At 46.4% G+C, this 26,349-nt stretch overlaps 1 protein-coding gene across 1 annotated transcript in view; it reads left to right on the top strand.

The window, feature by feature from the left end:
* The window catches only part of LAMA3 (laminin subunit alpha 3), a 1,062,926-nt gene that overhangs the window by 157,469 nt on the left and 879,108 nt on the right, over positions 1-26,349 (top strand). Inside the window, exon 3 of the mRNA XM_078687418.1 lies at positions 18,608-18,725. Within this exon, the coding sequence (XP_078543544.1) occupies positions 18,608-18,725 (118 nt within the window). The remainder of the gene's footprint in view (positions 1-18,607; positions 18,726-26,349) is intronic.

Below are 26,349 nucleotides of genomic sequence, written 5' to 3'. Positions count from 1 at the left end.
CAATGTCATGACTTATTATATACTATAAATAATGTCCTGGTGTGTTGCACATTTGTGCTGGGGTGACTGTACAATGATGCAGTATGTATGAACATGAATTCACTTACCTCTCCCTTTTGGAGGTTGCTGCGTTGTTGTTGTTATCTTCATGAAATGCCAATAAAAACAGTTTAAGAAACATATCTGAAGTATTATTCAACAGGAAAAATTCTTGTGTAATAGTTTCAAAATTTTGAGTAAATTGGTTATCTAATAAAAAGGAATTAATGAATCTAATTTTGAGTAAATTGGTTATCTAATAAAAAGGAATTAATGAATCTCCATCTGTTAGTACTCTTATTAACAGGTACTAAAACAAGATTTACAGTAAATGAAGGGTGATCAGATATTAAGATTGAATTAATCTCTGATTTCAGGAGATGTGAAGATAAAGATTTAGAAATAAATAAACGATCTATTCTAGATTGGGAGAAATTTACCAGGGAAAAGAAGGTATATTTTCTCAATGCCAGATTAGAAAGTCTCCAAGCATCCACCAGAGATCTTTGCTTTATTGTTGATGCAAATTGTTTGTGTATAGTAGAAGGGATAAATGTAACTGGAGAATGACAGTCAATAAGGGTATCCATGACCAGATTACAATCACCACCTACAACTAAGTAATCATCTGAAATACCCATTAATTTATGTGAAATGTCAGGCCAAAAAGTTTTGCCAGGTTGTTTAGGTGCATATATATTAAAAAAAGAAAAGGGGATTTTATTATTAGTCAACTTTACAATAAGCTATCACCGATTCACATCACAGTCATGGGATATTAAGTGGATATCAAATGGTTTTTACAAAGAATAACTCAATTTATCTTACCGGAGACTGGACATGAAATATTTTGTGCAACTAAAGTTCAAAAGAGTTTATCCAATTCAGCTTGCACTAAATGTATTTTTTGAAGCATAGCTACATCAGTTCTAAACGTATCCAAATGAGCTAAGACTCTTTGTCTTTTCATTGGTGAACCCAGCTCCCTGAAGTTCAAGAGGTTATTCCGAAAGACATAAACTAATAGATAAAGCTTTGATTCAAATGTTACATCGTACACAAGAATAAGGGAAACACATGCTGTATACAATGAGAATCATGAAAAAACTATATAAAGTATAAGCACTACTATAGATGTGAAAAAGAGAGCAGAAAAGAAGGAAGACAGAGAAAAAGAAAGAGTTGAAATGTCAAGACAGAAAAAGAAAGAAAGAGAAAAACAGAGAAATCCAATAAAAACAACAGAAGAACAAGTAAAACATACCTTTGTACAAAAAGATAAGTGGAGATGGTGGAGCCACAGGACATGAGCAATATGATCAGGATCCGGGGCAGGCCTCAAGGGGAACCAGACCAGTGACACAGAAATGGATGAGACCAATACATGAAGGCACTATATGAAGGCAAACAACCGGAGGGGGATACAAGAGAAACAATGGGTTACTAAACAAATTATGTATCATTATGCTAAATAATCCTAATCAAACATTATAATATGAAGGTAAAGTACTGTTGACTAAATAACATCTGAGCCACAAGATGTATGGGTCAAAAAGTCAAGGAGCAGAGAACCTGGAAGCATCCATTTGTACATATTTACAATTATCCAAGAATTTCTTTAATACAGCTGGCTCTTTATATGTGGTAGTTTTGTTCTTATAAGTAGCTTAGTATATATATTTAAGTCCACTAAAAGGTTTACAAAACATTGGATGATGTCATGAGTGATGTCACTTACCATGTCATGAGTGATGTAATGTGAGGTCATAAGCAGTGCATTCTGGAGGCGTACGTTATAGTTAGCTCAGGTAACTATAATTGCTTAATTTGACTGGTTTTGTGCCATTAAAATCTGAGCCTAACTATAACGTCCCTATAACCTTTGTTTTTTTTCAGTGATTTCTATGTTTGTTTCAACCCTATTTCCTAGCTATAAAATCCCTGTAACCTTTGTTTTTTCAGTGAATTTCTAAAGTTTTTTAAATTCAATTTTCTAACTATAATGTCCCTGTAACATTTTCTTTTTTTCAGTGAATTTCTATGTTTTTAGGTCTCGCCCTGGCGAAAGCGCGCGAAAGGCGCTCTCGCTGCGAGGACTGTAGCTGTCGGCTCAGCCGACAACGAGGGGAGACTAGAGCTGGCCACGCGCACAGCATTGTCTATGGCAGAGGCGGATTCAGGCGCGCGCCTTCGGATTGGGTCGCACGCGTGAGCTGTCTACGTTACAAGCTCACGCGTGCGACCCAATCCGAAGGTGCGTGTCTGAATCCGCCTCTGCTATGATGGTGCCCTGTCCGCTCTTGTTATTAATGTCCGGGGTTGGTTACAAAGGAGCCCTGGCCTGTGTCACCGGGACCCAGTGCTCTGTCCTGGTTTTCCTGACTCATGATCCGGGCACTCGCTGGCACGGCGCTCCGCGGCGTGCGCCTCTCTGCTGCCATTGTCAGGCGATGGAACGTGACCCTACCTCGGCGCGCGCTCATGTTTTCTGCTCACGGGGCCGGGCTCGGCCTCCGCCTCTCTTTGCTCCACGGAGCCCTATTGTATTTCGCTGCCTGCTGCCAGTACATGCCTCCCGAGGCAGGAAGGCTGCTGTACGCACGGTCTTTGTGGCGCTCGCGGCACGCCTGTACTGTAAACAGACTTCAGATGACCTCCCGTGACTCGCCGCAAGCCGCTTGTTTTGGATTGTCAGCGGTAGGTCCCGGCTCCGCCTCCCGCGCGCAGCTCCCTCACCCCCAGCATTGGAAGCCTCCTCGTGTCCTGAAAGGTGTTCCGGGCCCGGGGATCGCAGCCCCACCTCCTGTCCAGTGTCCACTGAGACCCTGCGGGAGAGCCCCCCATTGCAGCCGAGGGCAAGGTCAGTCGAGGATACACAGGAGCCCCTCCCCCTCTGGAGCCTGGCATGGGCACGGACGAGAAAGCCCACCTCTCAGGCGCTAGCCAGGAGCCCCATGCTGCTCTTGTGAAAGTACGGAACACGGAAGCGGCCATGAAGCGATCGTCCTATTCCGGTAAGATCGCAGTGTTTTCTGAAGGCAGAGGGGCAAAGATAAGGGTTTCGGAGCGGCCGGGGTGGACATCAATATAGCTGTCACTTCACTCTCTTTTTGTCACCCGCTTAAAAAAATAAAATCCTATACAACAGCATGCATCCGTAAACTTCTAATAGGGCAACCTCTTTGCAAAACACACTTTTTCAATCTACTCTGAAGGGGTAAGCCTCTTAAAGAGTTCCACGCCAACTGCCTGAGAGTTACATTACATTTAAAACCAGACACTGCATGTTGCATGGTATGTATAAGTTGGCGCTAAGTGAGGAGAAGCGTTCCTCTGGGCATGTGCTTCTAGGAGTCGAGCTAGATGGTTTGAAAGAGGTCCGTGAAGTTCAGCCCGCGTCAGGAGGAGTCACGGTGCCCAGAGGTGGGAGCCTATTTGGGGTGCTGGTGCCTGGTGGCAAAAGTGTTGCCAGGCACCGCCCAACGCTATAAGAGTGAATATGCGGATCGGTGCCAAACTCAGTGCGGAAAATTAATAACACCTACCGGGCTTCTGTAAACCAGGAGAGATGCAGCTGTTATGAGACAACTTTAAACAACCTGCTGTGGACAGGTACCCGAGCACCAGCAACACAGCTGCACGACCAGCACCTACACGAGTGGTCAGTACACGCGTGAGCGTCCATAGATTTTATGCTGCATAAATGCAACATTTACACACATTATTCACACATGGTAATCATGTTCATGTTTTTGTTGTTTCTAAATAAAAGTAACACATTCAAAGTTGACATCAGCCTAACATCTGTCAAAAAGTGTTAATATTTTTCCGCGAGGCAGGCAGCTGCACACAAAGAGCCGTTAAGACAGCTTAGTGGGTTCTTGCCTCTGCTGTAAAGATCTATCTGTGCTTCACAGATTTGAATCCCAGAGGAGCTAACAGCGGTTATTGCGCCTCCGCCCCTCCCTTCAAATTAACAACATATTAATGACTATCTTGAAAGCTAATTAAGCTCGACAGTCTCCTGCACGGTTACAACCCCGCCCCCTTGTGATGTTGCCTTCCCTTAGCTCGGGACTCCCCCCCCCCAAACCCCCTCCCCGAGAGTCCTGCCTCGCGCTGCCGTCTAATGCTGTAGGGCTCTTACGCCTCATCCTCACAGGAGACCTGGGGGTGTGCAGAGCCAGGGTGACCACGTGCCCCTTTGTTATATTATCTGGTGCGATGCATGCTGCGCTTTATCTTATGTTTTTTGGGCTTCACCTTTAATAATGGTGATCGCACCTTTGTTTTATTATGTGCGAACAGAATAGCTTTTTTTTTGCCAGCGCGTTACACCCCGCGCTGTATGTTATGTTCAGGGGCTTCAGCTGCATGCAATTATGGCGACCATGATTTTATTTTTTAAATTAAAATTGGCACAACTGCCGCCACACTTTATCTTCAGCAGCTGCCTACCTTTGGTGCCTGTTGACATTCTTACCGAAAACAGACTCCCTTAGAGCGTGCCTTTTACTGGTAAGCATGGCACCTAATTTACAAAAGATATTTACAAAATGTTAAGCTATTGTCATTATAAATTACAATAACTATTATTTAAGTATTAATTATTTAAAAAAATTAAAAGCCATTGTTATTTGTAATATCAATACATCTAAGTCACGGAAATACAACACAAATTGCAATAGAAATGCTTTTGGTGTCACATTTGCGAAAGTTAAAACTATTGGCATTGTCATACACAATGCCAATAACTCAAACTTTAATGCTGCGAGAACTATTGCATTGTAAATGCTTGTTTAATCTTATCTACTAACTATAAAGTCCCTGTAACCGTTCCATTTTGAGTGGATTTCTGCATTTTTATGTTATTTCTTAACTATAACGTCCTTGTAACCTTTGTTTTTTTAGTAAATCTCAAAGGTTTAGTTACATGGGTGTGTGAGTTGGTCTCTGAGTGTCTGTATGGGTGTGTTAGTAGCTGTGTGAGTGACTGGGCCAGAACGGAACCTTACCTGCCCTTTAACCCAATAAGAATCCACAGCTTTGCACAACATGTCTCTCCAACTGGAGTACTCTCTACTGCTTAATTAGTAAGTGCTACTTCGTTGGGTAATAACTAGTGCATAGTGTACACTGCAGCTGCATAATGGACCATGGACCATGAGGAAATGCCTCCAGTTACCTTGCATGCATCTCATTTCGGCAACGTGATTGTTCCTTGAGCGCCTTGATCCACAAATCTGTGATTACATGAATCCTCTTCTACAGAACAGGACAAGACTATAAAGACTAGACTACAAAGAGGGCAAAACCACTAAAGAAGGATACTTCTTCCTAACTATATGAGCTATGTGCTTCTTTGTTTGCTGGAGATGTCCACTCTGCATCAAGAACGAATCACTAAAATTGGGGCAAAATGTGCTTGGATGCCTTTGGTAAGCTGTCTGTCAACGTGGGAAAAGGTGGGAAGACCTCCTTTTTATACTACTAAGGAAAACAAGGCAAGGTCAAACAGACAGACCTTGCAGATGATTTTGGGCATTTGCTTACTCAGGGTGATTAAAAGGGAAAATCATGGACTCTGCTCTCAAGACAAGAAAGAAACCACTCATCACAGTCACTACAGATCAGATTTCGTTCAGATAGATCAACGATGCATTCGCCTCCATTAGGATTTCAGATTGTTTTTCAACGTGGAATACGAGATGTAACACACTTGCTTTGCCGTCCCCAAGCCCAAGAAGTTAGGATCATTTGTGGTTTACCGAAGTAGAGCTTCAAATGGGGCATCTGCTGTACTTATATTTGTAACTGCTTCCTGCTGAGGTTTAATTTTTGGTGAAATGAGCATCAAGGCCAGAAAACTATATTTTCTCCAAGAAGAGTCCATATTTTAGTCGAAAATATCTACCCACCTGGAGTACTTTCTATTGGTTACTTAGTAAGTGCTACATTGTTGGGTAAATGTCTAGTGCATATTCTTCACTACAGCAGTGTAAAGGACCATGAGGTAATGTCTCCAGTGGCCTTGTGTGCATGTAATTTCAGCAATGTGTTTGTTCCTGCAACCTCATCATTCAAAAATCTGTGACAACATGAATCTTCAACAAGAGAAGCACCAAGATCCGCCTTTCCAGCAGCGGGACTCCTCCACGGCTGGACTAGCCGTATATATCACAAAAACCAAGGTTACATTGGTGCGCCTAACTGCTTGCCCCGATGGACCTTGACCCACTGTGGTGGTATTTGTTTAAATTTTCTGGGAACTATACTAACTTTGCAGGTTTCAGTGGTACCCATTTGGGCTTGGAAGAAACTACAGTCCGGTACTATTTTAATGGACTACTACATCCATCATGCCTCAGTGGTTGACGCCCATAAGGGCGGGACTGTTTATGAATAAAATTGAAATGTTTCACCTGAAATCCGCTAATTCTTGCTCTTCTGTTGCCAGTGATCAAGAGCATACCAGCGCTCGAAACGCGTATGGCCAAAACAGACGAGGCATGAGGGCAGGCAGGTGACGGCGGCTGCCGGTGATGCGTGTGCAGTAACCTCCTTGTGTGTGACAACTCCGTGAGGGCAACCTTGGTTTTTGTGATATATACGGCTTGTCCATCCGTGGAGGAGTCCCACTGCTGGAAAGGCGGATCTTGGTGCTTGGACAAAAAGAGCACCGTAAAAGAACGAGGGGGGCCTCGCCATCGGATTACATTGGTGCGCCTAACTGCTTGCCCCGATGGACCTTGACCCACTGTGGTGGTATTTGTTTACATTTTCTGATTGGGAACTATACTAACTTTGCATGTTTCAGTGGGCTTGGAAGAAACTACAGTCCGGTACTATTTTAATGGACTACTACATCCATCATGCCTCAGTGGTTGACGCCCATTAGGGCGGGACTGTTTATGAATAAAATTGAAATGGTTCACCTGAAATCCGCTTATTCTTGCTCTTCTGTTGCCAGTGATCAAGAGCATACCAGCACTCGAAACGCGTATGGCCAAAACAGACGAGGCATGAGGGCAGGCAGGTGGTGCGTGTGCAGTAACCTCATTGTGTGTGAGAACTCCGTGAGGGCAACCTTGGTTTTTGTAATATATATTTATATTAGTGCTGCGCCGACGACATCGCACCACTAAAGAACCCCCCCAGCAGACCGGGCAGCAAGAAAACCCCCTGGTTCACCGGAGAACTCAAGGAATCCAAGAAGAACCACCGCACCCTGGAGAAAGCCTGGCGGCTCAACCAGACCACAGACAACAGGACCGCCCTCAAGCACGCCACCCGCAAACACCATCAGCTGATCCGCGCCACCAAGAAGTCGGCACTCAAAGAACGACTGGACAACAACGCCCATGACAGCAAGGAACTTTTCAGCATCGTCAAAGAGTTCTCCAACCTCAACGCCGGAAACAACGACATCACTCCCTCGCAAGACCTCTGCAACTCACTCGCCGCGTTCTTCCACCGCAAAATCGCCGACATACACAACAGCTTCGACACACAGACCACGCACCCTATCACCGAACCAACGCCCGCCACCACCATCCTCTGCAACTGGACCCCGATCACCACCGAAGACACCATTCGCACGATGAACTCCATCCACTCCGGATGCCCAACCGACTCCTGCCCACACCACGTCTTCAACAAAGCCGACGCCATCATCGCACCCCATCTCCGGGACATCATCAACTCCTCCTTCCACACCGCCACCTTCCCGGAGAGCTGGAAGCACGCCGAGCTGACCGCCCTCCTGAAGAAACCAACGGCGGACCCCACCGACCTCAAGAACTACCGTCCCATCTCGCTCCTTCCTTTTCCGGCCAAAGTCATCGAGAAGACCCTCAACAGACAGCTTGCCGCCTTCCTCGAGACAAACGGATCCCTCCACCCCTCGCAGTCCGGGTTCCGGGCCATCCACAGCACCGAGACCTCCCTAATCGCAGCCACCGACGAAATCAGAACCCTGATCGACAACGGGGAAACAGCGGCCCTCATCCTCTTGGACCTCTGGGCGGCGTTCGACACCGTCTGCCACCGCACCCTAGTGAAGCGCCTCAGCAACACCGGCATCCGAGAGAAAGCACTGGAGTGGATCATCTCGTTCCTCGCCGGTAGAACCCAGAGAGTCCGCCTCCCCCCGTTCAGATCTGAAGCCACCGAAGTCATCTGCGGCGTACCACAAGGATCTTCCCTCAGTCCAACCCTCTTCAATGTCTACATGAGCCCCCTCGCAGCCATCGCACACCAACACAACCTCAACATCATCTCCTACGCCGACGACACCCAGCTGATCCTCTCCCTCCCCAGCGACCCCACCACCACCAGAGCCAACCTACACAAAGGGATGAAAGACGTCGCCGACTGGATAAGGAATCAGCCGCCTCAAACTGAACTCAGACAAGACGGAAGTCCTCATCCTGGGATCATCACCCTCCGCCTGGGACGACTCCTGGTGGCCCCCGGCCCTGGGCACCGCCCCCAAGCCAACAGACCACGCACGCAACCTGGGCTTCATCCTGGACTCCTCCCTGTCGATGACCAGACAAGTCAACGCCGTCTCATCTTCATGCTTCAACACCCTGCGCATGCTTCGCAAGATCTTCAGATGGATCTCCACTGAAACCAGGAAGACCGTCACCCAGGCACTCGTCACCAGCCGCCTGGACTACGGGAACACCCTCTACGCCGGAACCACAGCCAAACTTCAAAAAATACTCCAGCGCATCCAGAACGCCTCGGCACGACTCATCCTGGACATCCCACGACACAGCCACATCACCGGACACCTGAGAGACCTGCACTGGCTCCCCGTCAGCAAGAGGATCACGTTCAGACTCCTCACCCACACACACAAGGCCCTCCACAACCTGGGCCCCAAGTACCTCAACGACCGAATGACCTTCTACACGCCCACCCGCCAGCTACGATCAACCAGCCACGCCCTCGCCACCGTACCACGCATCCGCAAAGCCACCGCCGGAGGAAGATCCTTCTCCTACCTGGCAGCCAAGACCTGGAACACCCTCCCCACCCAACTTCGGCGAACCCAGGACCATCTCTCCTTCAGAAGGCAGCTCAAGACCTGGCTGTGCGAGCAGTAGCGTTCCCCCTCCCCAGCGCCTTGAGACCCTCCCGGGTGAGTAGCGCGCTCTATAAATGCCGTGATTGATTGATAGATATATATATATATATATATATATATATATATATCTATATATACACACACATACACACATACACACACATTTATATATATATATTCACTTAAAAAACTGATTATAGTTAGGAAATAGAATTAAAAAAAACATGGGGCATTATAGTTAGGCAGTAGACTTAGAAAGAACTAAGAAATTCATGAAAAATCAAAGGTTACAAAGACGTTATAGTTAGGCTCAGATTTCACTTGTACAAAGACATAGAAATTCTGCAGTTATAGTTACCTCAGTTATCTATAACTTACACCCCCTCAGCGCACTGTTATTACATCACCCATGACATGGTCAGTGACATCACTGATGACATCTCAAATGACATCACTGATGATATCACTGACGACATCATTCTGTGAGTGTAAGTGTTTTGGAAACGTTTCTGAGACTTAAACATATATACTAAGCTATACCTTAAGTTAAATTACTATTCTTTCTGTACTACTAATTAGCCATACTAGTTCTAACATATATCATCTGAGTGACTGTGTGACTGTCTGCATCAGTGTGTGAGTGGATATCTGAGTGACTGTATGGGTGTGTGAGTGGGTCTGTGAGTTTTTCCATGAGTCTCTGAATAGGTTTGTGAGTGGGTATATGAGTGTGTCATGGGTCTGTGAGTGGGTGCGTGAGTCTCTGAGTAGGTCTGTGAGTGGGTGTGTGAGTGCCTGAGTGCTCTCTGTTTTCCCAGTTTTGCCTTGTCTGCTTATTTTTCTGCTCTCTGTTTTGCCCTCTGCTCTGTTTTGGCTTTCCGGCTCATTTTGCTATCCTCTGTTTTGCCTTTTCTGCTAATTTTTTCTGCTCTTTTTTTGCATTTTCTGCAAGTTTTTCTGCCCTCTGTTGTGTCTTTCCTGCTTGTTTTTCTGCCCTATGTTCCTCTTATGAGCCCCGGGGACCTCCACCTCCCCAGGACTTTACTGATATTAAGGCAGGGGGCTGCAGGCAAATCTCCTCCATTGAGCTCCAAGAGCCCCGTGGACCACTACCTTCCAGAGGCTTTATTTTTACCAAGGAGTGGGGCAGCACAGACCTGCCCTCCTGGGGCTTACATATGCCCCAGGGACCACCACCTCCCCGGGGGCTAATTTAAAAAGTATACAGGCGCTGCGTGGACCCCACTGGGCCCTGGGGACCACCACCTCTCAGGCCGATTCTGGCCCCAGGTATCCCATCCCCCATGGCCCAGACTTAATTCAATGGGAGGGGGGACAAGCATCCCCCACTCTAGGCTAATTTTGGCCCCCAGGGACCCTATCCCCCAAGGTCTGACCACAAACAATTGGGGGAGGGGGGCCACACAGCCCCACCCCGAACAGTCTTTGGCCCCAGGGACCCCATCCCCCAGGACCCGGCCTCTTTATTGTAGGAGCCACCCAGGGCACCTAGTCACCATCATTGGGACCTTGAAGGGACCCTCAAGGCCTGCGGTCCCTGCCAGCTCCCTGCCTCCTGTGGGAGCTGGCTTTGCTCTCACAGACAGGGAGTTGCTAAAGATGCAGATCCCTGTCTTTAAGAGCAAACCTTTCATCCGTCCCGCTTGACAGAGGGCAGGGAAACAGACAAAAACTCAGCTCTGGAAATTTAATTGTTTTACATTACCACTGTGTGTCACTGTAACTGTCGCGCCACTCCCCGTTCCACCGCAGCGATCTTGTGCTGTTTGCGTGGAGGGAGAAAAGCGCTCGTGTTGCCTGATCATTTATTTGCGAGGCAGCCATTTTTGATAGGTCGCCGGTCTAGTCTCCCCGCACCTCCCTGAGTATAAAAGGGTGGATCTCTAAGGCGGTCGAGAGATTGACTGAAAACGTTACCGCGCTAATGGGAGCATTAGTGATGCACCTTTGACAAAGTGCATGTGTTTGTGAATACTTTTTAAGAATCTTTTAAAACTTGACACTTGGAAATTTAATTGTTTTACATTACCACTGTGTGTCACTGTAACTGTCGCGCCACTCCCCGTTCCACCGCAGCGATCTTGTGCTGTTTGCGTGGAGGGAGAAAAGCGCTCGTGTTGCCTGATCATTTATTTGCGAGGCAGCCATTTTTGATAGGTCGCCGGTCTAGTCTCCCCGCACCTCCCTGAGTATAAAAGGGTGGATCTCTAAGGCGGTCGAGAGATTGACTGAAAACGTTACCGCGCTAATGGGAGCATTAGTGATGCACCTTTGACAAAGTGCATGTGTTTGTGAATACTTTTTAAAAATCTTTTAAGACTTGAGACTTGGAAATTTAATTGTTTTACATTACCACTGTGTGTCACTGTAACTGTCGCGCCACTCCCCGTTCCACCGCAGCGATCTTGTGCTGTTTGCGTGGAGGGAGAAAAGCGCTCGTGTTGCCTGATCATTTATTTGCGAGGCAGCCATTTTTGATAGGTCGCCGGTCTAGTCTCCCCACACCTCCTAACCCTTATAGGCAGCTTCCCCCAGCGCAGCGATGACGCGCAGCGGGAGCGCCTTTGACGCGCCGAAGAGGCGCCTAAGAGAAGCCAGTCTGCGCCAGTCCGCGTCAGACGCTTCGGGCTTCGTGGTCAGGAATTATGGTAGGGCGCCGCATTGTATATAGTGCTCCTACGCTGCATGCCCTGCGACCCACTAGTGTTTATTCTTGTCCTATTATTGCCCCTCCCTATTCCACCAATTTGCGCTGCAAAGGCTGTAACTGGGGTCTTTCTCCACCTATTAGAGCTGATCAACAGCCCCCGCACACCTTGAAGCTGCTCCTCCTCAACTGCCGCTCTCTCTCAAAGCATCATACTGAGTTGGCGCTGTTGATTCAGGAGTACAATCCAGAGGCCCTCTTTTTAACAGAGACATGGCTCCAGTCCCAAAATAATCCCACAGTAGTGTGGGCCATTCCTCAAGGCTACACCATCAAGTATCACAATCGTCAGACAGGCAGGGGTGGAGGACTAGCGATTATTTATAAAGATACTTATAGTTGTCGCATCACCCCCTCCACCTCCCCATCTTGTGAAAGCCTATATTTCTCATTATGTCTGTCTCCGACTATTACCTTCTCTGGGATCTTGGCATATCGACCACCAGGCGCTTCTGGTGATTTCATTGCCAACATAACAGATCTAGCCGCCAACTCTGTACTTACTTCCGCCAACTTCACTTTGCTGGGCGATCTAAATCTGCACTTAGACGATCCCCTCAATGCTGCTGCTAATAACCTTCGCTCTAGCCTCCAAGCCATTGGTCTGACCCAAAAGGGGTTTCAGGCGACACATAATAGGGGTCATTTGCTGGACCATGTTTTTAGTAATTTGGACATGCTCTCGGTGGAAACACCAGTACCATTGCCATGGTCTGATCATTGTCTAATTCCCATTACATGGTCCATCAATATTCCCACTACTTCTGCACCCCACAATAGGCATTGGGGTAGGAAATGGAGTGCGCTTCCAATTCACACCTGGGAACAGGCCCTCTCTGAACAACTGCCCCAAAAAACGGAGAATCCTGACCTAGCAGTCCATAATTTTCATAACTGGATCTCCAACTCTCTAGATCGAGTCCTTCCAAAATGCTCCCTGCAAACAATCAGAAGGCCCAAAGTCGCTCCCTGGTACACTCTCGCCCTCAGGGCTTTGAAACAAACGTGCCGGAAAGCGGAGAGAGCCTGGAGGAAAGACCGCTCTCAAGCAAAAAAATTGGAGTACAGGGCAGTTATAATGCATTACAAGAGGGAGATAAAACTTGCTCAAGCCAAGTTTTATGAAACTAAAATTACCATAGCAGCTAATTCCCCTAGGGAAATTTTTAAGATCGCTAAATCTCTGATATCCCCTCCTGCTGAGAGACCTATATCAGAAGGTGCTCAGGCACGCTGTGAGGATCTTGCCACTTTCTTCTCACAGAAGATTCAGGCTATTTATTCCCAATTAGCAGCAAATGATGGGGGCACCATTCTACTGCCCACCTCAGACCCAGACCCGCCTCCATCTTGCTCCTTGGCTACCTTTCCACTCCTGGACCCTAATACTTTAGACTCCCTTGCTCAGAAGGTTACCTCAGGATCCCCAAATGACCCTGCTCCACCCCAGACCTTAGTAAAACCAATGGACACCATCCGCCCCTGTTTGCTGGAGGCTCTTAACACCTCCATTACCTCCAACTCTGTACCAGCCGCCTGGAAGTGTGCAACGGTAAGGGCCCTGTTAAAAAAACCGAATCTGGATCCTAACAATCTATCCAATTTTCGCCCTATCTCGCTGCTTCCTTGGATAAGTAAGTTGCTGGAGAGGCATATCAACAAAGCATTAGGGGAATATTTGGAGTCCAATAAATTGCTCCAGGTCTCTCAAACAGGGTTTCGCCCACAACATGGCACTGAAACCGCCCTTTTAGCGGTCACGGAGGCAGCCAGAGCCATAATGGACCAAGGTGGTAAAACAGCTATCATACTCCTGGACCTCAGTGCCGCGTTCGACACTGTAAACCACGCCACACTATTACATCGCTTGAGTGGCTTGGGAGTGTCGGGCGCGGCCCTGTTGTGGCTGACCTCCTTCTTAGAGGAACGCTTCTTCCAGGTATTTGAAGGCGAGGTGGCATCATCAAAACATCCGCTCAGCTGTGGGGTTCCTCAGGGCTCCTCCCTGAGCCCCACGCTGTTCAATGTCTATATGCAGCCTCTGGAGAAGATCGTTCTCCCCTTTGGTGTGCGGATTGTCACCTACGCAGACGATACTCAACTCGTGGTCTCTTTGGACCACGAGGGGGGTTCGTCGAACACTTTGGGTCCATGTCTAGAGGCTGTAGCTGGGTGGATGCAACTCTCCGACCTCAAGCTCAATGGGGAGAAGACCGAGATCATGGTGCTTGGTAATTCCTCCCCAACCTCCTTTCTGGATGACTGGCCTCTGTGTCTCGGTACTCCCCCCCCTCCTAAAGAGCAGATAAAGAGTCTGGGAGTCTGGCTGGACAGAGCGCTAGACTTCTCGTCCCAAGCTACTATCACTGCCTCTGTATGCGTGGGGCTAATGAAAATGCTCCGGAAAGTGCTCCCTCTGCTCCCGTTCCAGGCGAGGAGGGTCATGGTCCAGGCCCTGATTCTCTCCCGCCTGGACTACGGAAATGTTTTATATCTTGGGGCCCCGGCAACAGTGACAAAAAAACTTCAGGTCACTCAAAACTGTGCCGCCCGCCTACTGTTTAATATCCCTCGCTGGCAGTCGGCGAGAACCGCCCTAAAGGAGCTTCACTGGCTTCCAGTGGCCTCAAGAACATTATTCAAGGCCATGTGCATTCTGCACAAATCCCTTCATCAAACTGGCCCGGCAGTACTGTACCCTCTAATACCGCCGTATGTGCCGCTCAGAACCCTACGTTCAGCTTCACTGCACCTGGCAACCAAAGTAAAAATCAAGAGAGCCCGATGGGGTGGCCGCTCTTTCACCTATTCAGCGGCGAAGGCATGGAACTCCTTGCCTCTGTCCCTCAGGAAAAACAGCAACCTGATGTCATTTAGGAGAGAATTGAAAACCCATCTGTTCTCAAAAGCGCATTAATCCTTCCCTGCAGTCGCACACAGAATTCAGTCTCTAGCGCTGCGAGGCCTTCGGGTGGTTATGCGCTATATAAGTGGAATTTTCAATTCAATTCAATTCACTCTAAGCATGCTGGAGCAGTTTCACAACTCTCGCTTGCTGAGAGCGGAGTTCCTGTTTGCTCTGATTTGGCGGGCGCTGTCCAAGCTCCTGTCAAGTCGGAGCAAACAGCTATGTCCCGGGGGTGGGCAGCCTGGAACATATCAGGAGCCGGCTCAGGGGAGTGGCGGTCCCCAGGGCTATATATGGCTCCAGAAGGGTGGCCACACAACCCCCCTCCTTCTCTGAGCACTGGCTGGCATGTGGAGGTGATTATCCCCGGGCCGTTTGTGGCCGGGGCTTCCCTCCCAGTATATTTTATTGTGTATGCCCCGGGAAGGTGGTGGTCCCTGAGGCCCGGATGTCCATGCGGCCCCATGCAATTTAATATTATGGCCCCGGGGAGGTGGTGGTCCCCAGGGCTTCTAAAAGCCCAGAAGGGGACGCCACGTGGCCCCCCTCCGCTATTCAAAACAAAGCCCTGGGGATGTGGTTGTCCCCGGGGCTTTTACAAAACCAGGAGGGGGGTGCGGTGGCCCCTCCTTTATTCAAAACAAAGCCACATCGGAAGTGGTGGACTCCGGGGCCTCTACAAGCCCAGGAAGGGGGGTGCATGCAGCCCACTTCTATATTCAAAACAAAGCACCGAGGAGGTGGTGGTCGTGGAGGCTTCGAGGAAGGCCAGGAGGGGGTTCCATGCAGCCCCATCCATTATGAAAATAAAGCCCTGGGAGGTGGTGGTCCCCATGGCTCTAGGAGCCTTAGGAAGGGGGTTCCGTGGCCCCCTCCTTTTTCTATGAAATGCCCCAGTGACCTGGCCTTCTAGGGGACCTTTATGAAAACAAGCTCCTGCGCATGTTTTTAAAAAAAGAATTTCAATGAAAACGCTGTATTTTCGTTTTTTAAAAAAAATGCTATTTTGCCCTGCTGGGACCCCAAGACCTAGGCTTGTGGCTCATGGTACTACTACCCTGCCCCATTTTCTTTTTTTTTTTTAAACATTTTTCTTTTGTGAGTTGTTGAGGTGCTGGCAGCCAGTCAGAGATCTGCAGATCTCTGTTCGAGCTTGTTATTATTCACACATTAGTAGAGGTCGCTGATATTCAAGTTTGAATTTCCTTAAATTTCTCAACAACTACTGAAAAGATTACACCAAATAACTGAAAGTGTGTTCGACAAACCAAAATCTATCTTTCTCTAAATATGGTGTAATTCCGTGCAGCAGTTCGGGCTATACTCGTGTTTGAGCACCCATTGAAATTAAAATGGGAAACCCACTTTTTTGAGCCCTCCTTTTTCTTGGCCTCCGCTAGACGGAACACCCCGAAACTTTCCATACACAACAAGAATCACCGCCACACTTTTTTGGGAAACTTTTGTGAACATTCGTCAAACGCCACTAAAGATATAGGCAAGTCAAAAAACGCTTTCCCATGGAAACTAGGTCCTAAATATAACTACCTACTGGCTACCACCAGTAAGTTATATATATAAGTCTGCTGAGCAGTTCTCTACCCTGGGGACCACCACCTCCCCAGGCCAGGCCCATCAAATAGAAAGGTGGGGTGCAGCATGGCCCTTCTCCTGCAGCCACTAATGGCCCTGGGAACTGCCACCTCCCAGGGCCGACTCCCTACCTCCTGATGGTGCCCAGCCCCTTGATATAGCATGTTGCAGTAGGCTAGGGTTTAGGAATCACCAAGACACTCTCAGAGTAGTGATACATATTACAACACCATACATACTTTTTGGCATGTCCAAATATATATTAGCAGTAGGAGTTGCACGGGGCAAGATGGGGCTGAAACTGTGATGATAGAGTGAGTAATATATATTCCTCCCTCTCAAGTACTGTATTGTGGATGATGGTAATTTTAATGTAAACTTTGTATGTAACTTATTGCATCATTATTAACTGATTTTTACTTATACATGCACTTTTAAAGGTTTTAACCAAAACAAAAACCCATCAAGTGGGTAGCAAACCACGTTTTTTCAACACAATTAAATGATAGGCTCAAGAACAAGCATTTAATATCATATAAGGTTTTTTCTATGGCTCTGTCCTTGCTTTTTAAATCTTAGGCCGATATGAAAATAGAAGAGTCATGTGTGTTACACTCACCGGGTGGAAGCCCACCATGAACGATGTGCAGCTTGATGCCAACAAAATTTATTTTAACTTTGTTTTACTGCCAAACGTTTGTGGCCTAAGAACCTTTCTTGGCAGAAGCTTTGACAGCTACCACCAAGCGAGAGCAAGCTCTAATTCCACTCCCAGCAGGCGAGAGCAGGGAATCTGCTCCCGCTCGCTGGGAGTGAACAGGAAAACCAAGTGGGAGCAATGCCGGCTTCCGCTGGAGGTGGGGAGCTGACAGGGTCTGCTGGGGGCATTGAGGCTACCTCTGCGATACCTAACGTAGCACGATAGGTGCCCTGGGTGGGCTCCAGGACACTCATGATGAAGAGGCCGGGTCACGGGTGAGGCCTACTCCCCTTTAAGTTTTGGCCAGGCCCCTGGAAAGGGATTCTCAGGGCCAAAATCAGCCCAGGGAGGGGGTTTCATGAGCAAGGACTTCCTGGAGTCCAGCGTGAGAGTCATTATAGTACTGATCTTCATCTTTTGCATGCATTCAGGAACTAACAGAAGCATCTTTCTGGCACCCATAACAATTGTCCTCTACAGAACTGCATGACCCAATCCAAGGGAATTGCAAACGTGATCACATGACACTAAGGTTGATTGATCTGCAACAGGTGCCCCTTCAAGACAGCATCATATTTACAAAAGGTTTTTATGCCTACAAAGTAATGATGACAAAGTCACTGTTATGTACTAATCCAAAATTGTTGTACCTCAACAAAATTAACCAATCATTAGTAATTTTGTTGTATTATGCTCACCTTGTAGAATGCCTGCTGCATTCGTGATACTGAGCTGCCAGCGGGTAGTTGTAATTGTGTTACTGTGCTGTTAGAGGGGGTTTAAGTTTAAGAATAAACCTAAGAGGAATCCTTCTTTAGTACTGCTATTTTTTTGTACCAATGGCGTTTATGGACTTAAACCCCACAAACCCACGCCTTTGATTTCCAGACAGCAAAAAGGTGGAACTTCCACAGACCTTCTATATCTCCTGACGAACATTTTACATTTCCAAGGAATATGTACAGTGCGGATCTACTTTTGACGTAATTTATACTTTTGTGTCACAAATGGTGTAAACTTCATACCTTAATGTACGCTAAGTTGGAGTGTTAAGGAAACTGCAGTCGGCTGCATCTTTCAATTGACGGCACCATTCTGAACCTGTGCTGTGGATTGGAGTAGGAGTGACCTACACATGGAGTAAGCTTCTCAAATGTCCCTGAAAGCTTGTGCATCAGTTCCTAGGCTTAGAAAAGTAATATATTTAAAATGATATTGCATCTAAATATGTCTGTCGTACCTATTGTATTGTATTTGTTATGTTTTTTTGAGTTGACATTTTTTCCTGGTTTCTCTTCTAAATGTTTTGAGCAATCTATCTGTTAAAATAATACAAAATGCAGGACTAACCGACTAAATTATAATACTACATACATTTTACATTCCTAAAATAATAGTTGGACAGCAAAATATGTCATTCTTCGAAGTGCAAAAACTCCATTGACCCGATACATGAATATAGTTGTTGTGTGCTTGTGTATATAGTATCCAGTGACTGTTTTCATATTGCTGTCTAATCTTTCTTAAATGTATTTTGTTCTTCAGTTTTTTCATGTTGCCTACGTCCTCATCAAATTTGCAAACTCCCCTCGCCCGGATCTTTGGGTTCTGGAAAGATCAGTAGACTTTGGAAGAACGTACATGCCCTGGCAATATTTTGCTCGTAAGTAGATTCTTTGGTATGATCAACTGATTTGAATACAGTAATGGCCATGTATTTCCTCAATGACAGGGATCTGTGCAACATCAATTTTCATTTTCTATGCAGTGTTCATGCTTCTGAATCGTGGATCTGTAACAGTATTTATGATTTTAAAATATACAATTCTAAACCCATGTCCAATTTTCTCTGCACTTGTGAGATCATGACGTGTTGTTTTATGAAACACTTAGGTTAAAAGTTAGATTATTTGAATATCTACAACAGATAACTTTCACCTTAGACCTAGATGCATGTCTTTCATGTGAAAAAAATAATGCATACATATTTTGTATTAATATGGATAAACCTACCAACCTAGGACAAAATAACAGAGCATTATACAATGAACAATATTGTTGTAAATTCCAAATAACATTTTTCTGTACAGTACTGATCTACTTTTGAGGTAATTTATACTTTTGTGTCACAAATGGTGTAAACTTCATACCTTAATGTACGCTAAGTTGGAGCGTTAAGGAAACTGCAGTCAGCTGCATCTTTCAATTGGCGGCACCATTCTGAACCTGTGCTGTGGATTGTCTCCGGCGTATCCAGGTAACTACGCTTCCTTGACGATGCTACACGGAACTACGTCTCTCTGCGTCAACAAGTCAATACGCAAGGTCACTCTGATTGTCCTTGCGTGCAGCCATCTTGCATGTCAATTTCTTCGGGAAGTAACGCACGATAAAGGAAGTGCGTGTCTTGTCTCTCATTGTTTTAAGGAAGTTTCCTACGATCCCCAAATTTTCTACGGTGATACACACACCGTGTATCCACAAAGTTCACAGCATTTTTGGATTAAATGGTGATACACACACCTATTATCATTTAAGGTACATTTCCTGCAATTGGTACTTTATTTTTTTTGTGTGATCTCTTTCCACAATTGTGCACATCATTTTATTTGTAAATTATTTATATCCTCTGTTTTACTTGCTCTTATCTTTAAATATGGCAATGGCTATAATGAACGTACCGGCTCCACAACAATGTATTATTAAAGATTGTGAGGTATCTAGCCAAAGATGGGAAGAATTGAGAGATTACCTCATTAATTATTTAGACACTTTTGAAAGTAAAGAATTATCACCAGAAAGGAAAAATATATTTTTTTACATTGTTTAGGACCTGGAGGCTTAAGAGTATATAAACGCATTGAAAAGAAGCCCTCTTCAGGAAGTGAAGTGAACGTTTTCACCCAAGCTATTAAATATTTAAACGCATACTTTGCACCAACAGTATGCAAGGCAGTGCATAGATTTAATTTCTATCATAGAAAACAAACAAGAACCTTTTGAAAAAGTCAAAGATTACATAGCTTCTCTTAGAAGGCTTGCTTTATCTTGCAAATTTGGAAATATTGAGGAGGAGTGAATTTGCGAAAATTGATTATGAATTGTAATAATCAAAATCTTCAAGATAAGCTGTGGATTAATGGTGATGCTAGCCTACGCGAAATCAGTGCCATCATCAGCAAAGCAGAACTAACTTTCAGATGTGCCTAAAATGTTATTCCAAAGAGCAATTTTGAAAACAGCGAGGATATTGTGAAAGTAGTGAAAAACAATTTTTCACGCACCAGTGATCAATTTAAAAAGAAAAAAGAGAAACTGATGGTTAAAGAAAAGGCTACAGATAAATCTTCTGAGGTTAAAGGGAAGTGTTACCATTGTGGTAGCTCTTCCCATTTAGCAAACAATAGAAAATGTCCAGCTTTAGGCCAAAGATGTGCATATTGTAAAATGGCTGGTCATTATGCACGCATGTGCCACAAATCTAAGTCTGTGAAGTGTGAAGTTGAAGAGAATGAACAAGAGGACCAGAGTTTTGACTCTGATAATGATGAGAACAAAATATGTTGTTTACGTGAAAAGAATGATGAAGCTAATAGTAAGCAAAGAAAGAAAACAGTTTGTGAGATCAGAGCGGGTGGAGTACATGTAGCCCTTATGGTGGACTCTGGGTCACCTTATTCCATTGTCAACAAAGACAAGTGGGAAGGTTTATTCAGTTTAGTGATAGGTCCAGGATTGGAGAGTCCTGATATACATCCCATAAGTTATACAGGTAAACCTATTGAACTACTGGGTTTTCGTAAACTCACCTTCAAATTTAAAGGGAGACAAGCTGAGTGCAAACTATATGTGTCTTTTGCGGTCCTTGCATTTTAGGATGGTGGGATCAAGGTGAATTAGGAATACATGTGGACTCCAATAATGCAGATCCTGTTTTGAGTGCTTAGACGGAGAGTGATGATTTAGGTGAGGACTTGATAACAAAATTTCCCAAGGTTTTTTCTGGGAGTCTTGGTGAACTCAAGGGTTTTTCACATGAGATAATTTTGAAAGAATGTGCATGTCCCTGCATCCACAAGGTTAGAAATATTCCACTTGGCATCAAGGATGAAGTTATAAATGAGATTCAGAAACAAGTTGGCAATGGTATAATTGAACGTGTGAAGTCTTCAGACTGGGTCGTCCTCCTTGTCATCGCTCGCAAGGCCAATGGCCGGGTCCGTCTATGTGTAGACTTGAGGGAACTCAACAAGAATATTTTCATTGATGTGTTTCCCCTGCCTAAAATATCTAAATTACTTTCTGCTACTGAGAATATGGAGTGGTTTTCTACCATATACTTAACTTCGGCATATCATCAGGTGGCTCTCCATGAAAAAGTAAACACATTACTGTTTATTTCACACCGATTGGTGCTTTCCAATTCAGACAGGTTCCTTTCGTATTGACATCTGCAGTTGCTATGTTCCAGCGTGTGAGGCATCTTATTTTTAAAGATGTAAAGAATGTTCTGTTTTTCCAGGATGACATCCTTATCATGGGAAAGGACAGAGCAGAACATGATAAAGTTTTGTTCAAGGTTTTGCACATGTTAGACAGCAAAGGCTTAATGACAGAAAAGTCCAAATGCAAAATTGCTAAGAGAAGTGTAACTTACCTTTGACATGAAATTAGTGTATGTGGTATTCGTCCCAAATGTGAGTTAGTTGATGCTATCAAAAAAGCCCATGCTCCCCAAAAATAAAGAGGAGGTTAGGTACTTTTTGGACCTGGCAGAATTCTATTCAAAATTTGTGTACAATTTTGCAAGTAAAATGTTTTGTATTAGGCAGTTAGTAAAAAAAAGGAACTGTTTTCAAATATTCCATGGAGTGTCAGTCTTGTATGGATGGCATCAAGAGAGATATTTGTTCCACTCCTGTACTCCAAGGATTTGACCCAAAACTGAAAAGTTGTATTACTACAGATGCTAGTGGGCAGGGTTTGGGAGCCATGTTATCCCAATTGCAAAGTAATGGCACTGAGTTAGTTATTGCATTTGCGTCTAGAGCACTTACACCCACAAGGGAAAAATACTCTGTTATCAAAAGGGAGGCCCTTGGTTGTGTTTGGGGATTAAAACAGTTTAGACAATTTGTGTGGGGTACGCGTGTTACTCTAAGAACCGACCACAAACCCCTCACTAAGGTACTTACATCTCATGGCTTAAATAACGTTTCACCCAGAATATCTCTGTTCTCTGTGCAATTGTTGGATTTTGTTTATGACATCATATATGTTCCTGGGATTCGAAATAGAATTGCAGATTTCTTGAGCAGGTGTCCCTTACCTGTTTGTGAGGACTTGAATTGTGAATGGGACGATTGGTTAGTGGCAGGTATTTTCAGCAATGAGTTAGCGAGCATTAGTCATGAAGACTGGATCATCAATATTTACAGAGATGAGACTTTACGTACGATGAGAGATTACATCCTTAAAGGATGGCCTGAGAAGGCTAGTTTACCCAGTGAAAATCTACCATTTTGGGAGGTGAGAAATGAACTTTCATTTAAAGAAGAACTACTGCTTAGGGGTGGTAAGCTAGTCCCTCCTAAAATTTCCCATGATAAAGTAATCAATCCTTGTCATGAAGGACACTTAGGGATTGTTAAAACCAAGTGTAAGATCAAACAATCATGTTGGTGGCCGGGTTTTGACAGAGACATTGAAAGAGTTGTACGTGATTGTGTTGAGTGCACCAACTCTGATAAAAGTTTGATCACTTTTAAACCCAATTTACATTGCATTGTAGTTCCCAGTATGTCATGGGAAAGGATTGGTGTGGACATTTTTGGTCTGGTTAAAACTGTTAATGGTATACAGAAGTACTATTTTATCATTATGGATCATTTCTCCAAATGGCCTGAGTATAAAATTGTGGAGAAGGCAGCGTCAGAAAATGTGTTAAGCTTTTTAGGAGAAGTTTTCGCAAGGGAAGGTCTTCCTAAGGACTTACAGGCACATATATTAAAGCCTTTTGCGATCGCAAATGGTGGGAATCGCAGAAATCAGGCGTTTGCGATCACAAAATTAGCTTTTGCGATGCATCAAGGGTCAAGGCCCTCGCAATTTGAGAATTCGCAATTAATTGCGAGTTCTCAAATTGCGATTGCATTTAGGGAATCGCATTTTGTGATTCCTTAAATGCAATGCATTAAAGTTAAAAAATCTACGATTTCGGGAGGAGCTTGGCGGGCATCCGAGATGGCCGCGTGAGCACAGCGCTCCCCGGACCCCCGCCGCTCCTGGCATAATATCCTGCATGAATCCTGATTTTTCACGAGGATTTGTATAGAGGACGTTGGGCTGATCTACCTGGACCTTTCAGAAATTTATTGTGACACCGGGTGCCTGAGTTACGGTGATTTGAACTTTTGAGCTCCGCCCTTGAGGTGCGCCCGGGACTGGGTGAGGTTCGGTGGCCGTCTTGGAGTTGAATAACAACGGCAGGGGGATTGAACTTGTGGGTCCCCTTCTTGAGTTTCGGTTTCGATTCTGCCTCTGACTGGGACTTCGGCGAGAGGGTCGGGCCAGAGCTGGGTCCAGGTCACGAGTCGGCTGTCGGCCTTTGGCTGGCCTGTTCTCCTATTTGGCTGTCCCTATCCTAGTGGTACCCCGGTTGCGGTCCTTTGGTCCCGAGGCCTCCCTTTCTGGTGCCCGGTCCGTTGACCCTGGTGAATCTCCTTGTGACGCATCTCCAAAATGGCGGGCAGAGGGGACCGGGAGACGCGGAAGACGAAGACACCTCTGCGCGGGGGTCCGGTCCAATCTAACGTCATGGACCGTTATACCCACTCTAAGGGGTCCCCCGGTGCTGCCCTGCCCGGTCCCAGTGCGTCTGACCACATCGTGGATGCGTCGACGGAGCCTTCCTTGCAGGACATCATGGGCGCCATTTCTGGTATGAGGGAGTCGATAGGCCAACAATATGACACCTTGGCCCACAAAATTGACACCGTGGCCATCGATGTGAACTTAATTCGAGCCGATCTCTCAAAAACGAACGAAAAGGTGAAGTCATTGGACATCAAATCATCTAGCCTCACGTCGGACGTCTCTGAGATACGGACGGAGATTGGCAATCTCCGTAGGGTGAACGATTTCATGACCCGGCGCTTGGAAGATTTTGAGAACAGGGCACGTCGCTGTAATGTTCGCGTGGTTGGTGTTCCGGAGAATCCAGAACCCCACTCGGTTGATCTCCTGGTTGAAGACCTGATCCAAAACCACCTTTCTCCATCTGGCCTTAGTAGATTTTTCACAGTGGAGCGTGCACATCGTGTTCCGGGGGGCCAGGGTAAGCCAGGTGCCCCGCCGAGACCTATTGTTGCAAAACTTTTCCACTATAGGGATCGGGACGCTATCCTGCAGGCATCACGGGTGAAGGGCCCGGTGGCCTTTGAGAATGCCACGGTGAACTTTTATCCGGACTTTTCCCAACAGGTCCAGAAGCAGCGGATGGGATTTCGTGGTGCCAAGAAGCGTCTTAGGGACATGGGGATGCGCTACGCTATGCTTTTTCCGACCAGGCTGCGGGTTGAGTATAATGACCGAACTTTCTTCTTTGATCGGCCGGATGCTGTGAATGACTGGCTGGACTCCTTGCCTGGCCGACCTCCTGAGACTGAGTCCGAAGCCCGCCCGGGCGGTGCTGAAGGTGGTGTAGAGAGCTGAACATTTCGTCTTTGCCTGGTGCCTTGTTTTGAATAACTCCTTCCAGGAGTGTATGCCTACGTTCCTCAACTGCCTATGTGATTTGATGTATGTTCTTTTTTCTCGTTACTGGTCTTGATCGGGGTGGCGGGTGGGACGGAGCCTTTCCTTCTCCGGGGTCTTTGTGTAGAATAGGGGTTCTTGGGCGACAGGCACACTGCAGGTTGGGGTGGCTTTTTAGCTTTTTGCAGGGGTGCAGGGTGGGGGGTGTTTTCTTGTTATTTGGGGGGTGGGCGGTTGGGAAGTTCGTTGTTTGTGTGTTCTGTTCTCAAGGCGACTTTATCCTGTATTTGAAGATGTTTCTTGTGTCATGCTCATTGGTGGGGGGTTTTGGCTTTGTTGGGTGGGATGGGGGGTAGCGGGTTGAGATTTGTTTCATGGAACGTTAACGGTCTGGGGGATCGTATCAAACGGAGTGTGGTGTTGAAATGTATACGACGTTTATCTCCTGATATTGTTTTTCTGCAGGAGACTCATTTGGTAGGCAATGTTTGTCATGCGATGAATAGGTGGGGCTATCGCCTCGTAGCACATTCGGGGTTCACCTCGGGTTCTAGGGGTGTGGGTATCCTTGTTCGGGCTTCCCTCCCCCTAGCTATTGATGATGTGATTCAGGATGATCGGGGGCAAATATGCTGTCCTTGTGGGTCGCTATGAGGGTCGTGCCCTCTCCCTCTTTACGGTTTACGTGCCCCCCGGCTTGCAGACTTCTACCTTTTCCGATTTGGGCCGTGTGTTGTTGGACCTCCCTGATAGTACTCTCTTTCTGGCTGGTGATTTTAATGCGGTGTTCTCCGGTCTCCACGATCGCCACCCCCCTAGAGATACTCCTGCGGCCCAACAGTGGTTGGGTGGGTTTTTGGATACCTTTGGCTTGGTGGATTGCTGGAGGCTTTTGCATCCTACTCAGCTTCAATACACCTTCCACTCTGGGGCCCATGGGAGTCTGTCTAGACTGGATTATTTCCTGATGCCTGCGGCTCAGTCGCCAGCGGTGCGTGAGATTGTACACCTACCCAGGGGTATTTCTGACCACTCTCCGCTCTGGCTCCGTTTTGAGGTTGGAGTGGAGGCAGCTGGCCGGGTGGCTCCCATTAATCCGTGGTACCTTACCTCCCCCGAGACCCGCAGCCTTTTGCTTCAGTCCTTGGACGCATATTTTCTGGATAACGAGGGGTCGGTTTCCTCAGCGGTGTCCCTGTGGGAGGCCTTTAAGACGGTGATTCGTGGGCAGGCCCTCTCCCTTATTGTTGAAGCTAAGAGGGCGAGGAATAGGGAGGTGGTGGACCTTGAGGGGGAGATTTCTGCATTGGAGGATGCTTTGGACTCGGGTGTCACGTCTGCGAAACTCCACGCCCTGGGTCTGAAACAATTTGCCTATAAATCTATGGTCACGGATGCTGCTAAAGTGATGTTTCGGGAACAACAGGGTCGTTTGTATGATGTGGGGGACAAAGCGGGTAAATTGCTGGCATGGCTGGATAAGAAGGAGAGAGCTAATCGTGTGGTGCCCGTGATTCAGTCTTTGAGTGGTG

Source organism: Lissotriton helveticus, chromosome 4_1 (genome assembly GCF_964261635.1).
Source record: "Lissotriton helveticus chromosome 4_1, aLisHel1.1, whole genome shotgun sequence".
Lineage (NCBI taxonomy): Eukaryota > Metazoa > Chordata > Amphibia > Caudata > Salamandridae > Lissotriton > Lissotriton helveticus.
This window is presented reverse-complemented; position numbering and strand designations above follow the sequence as displayed.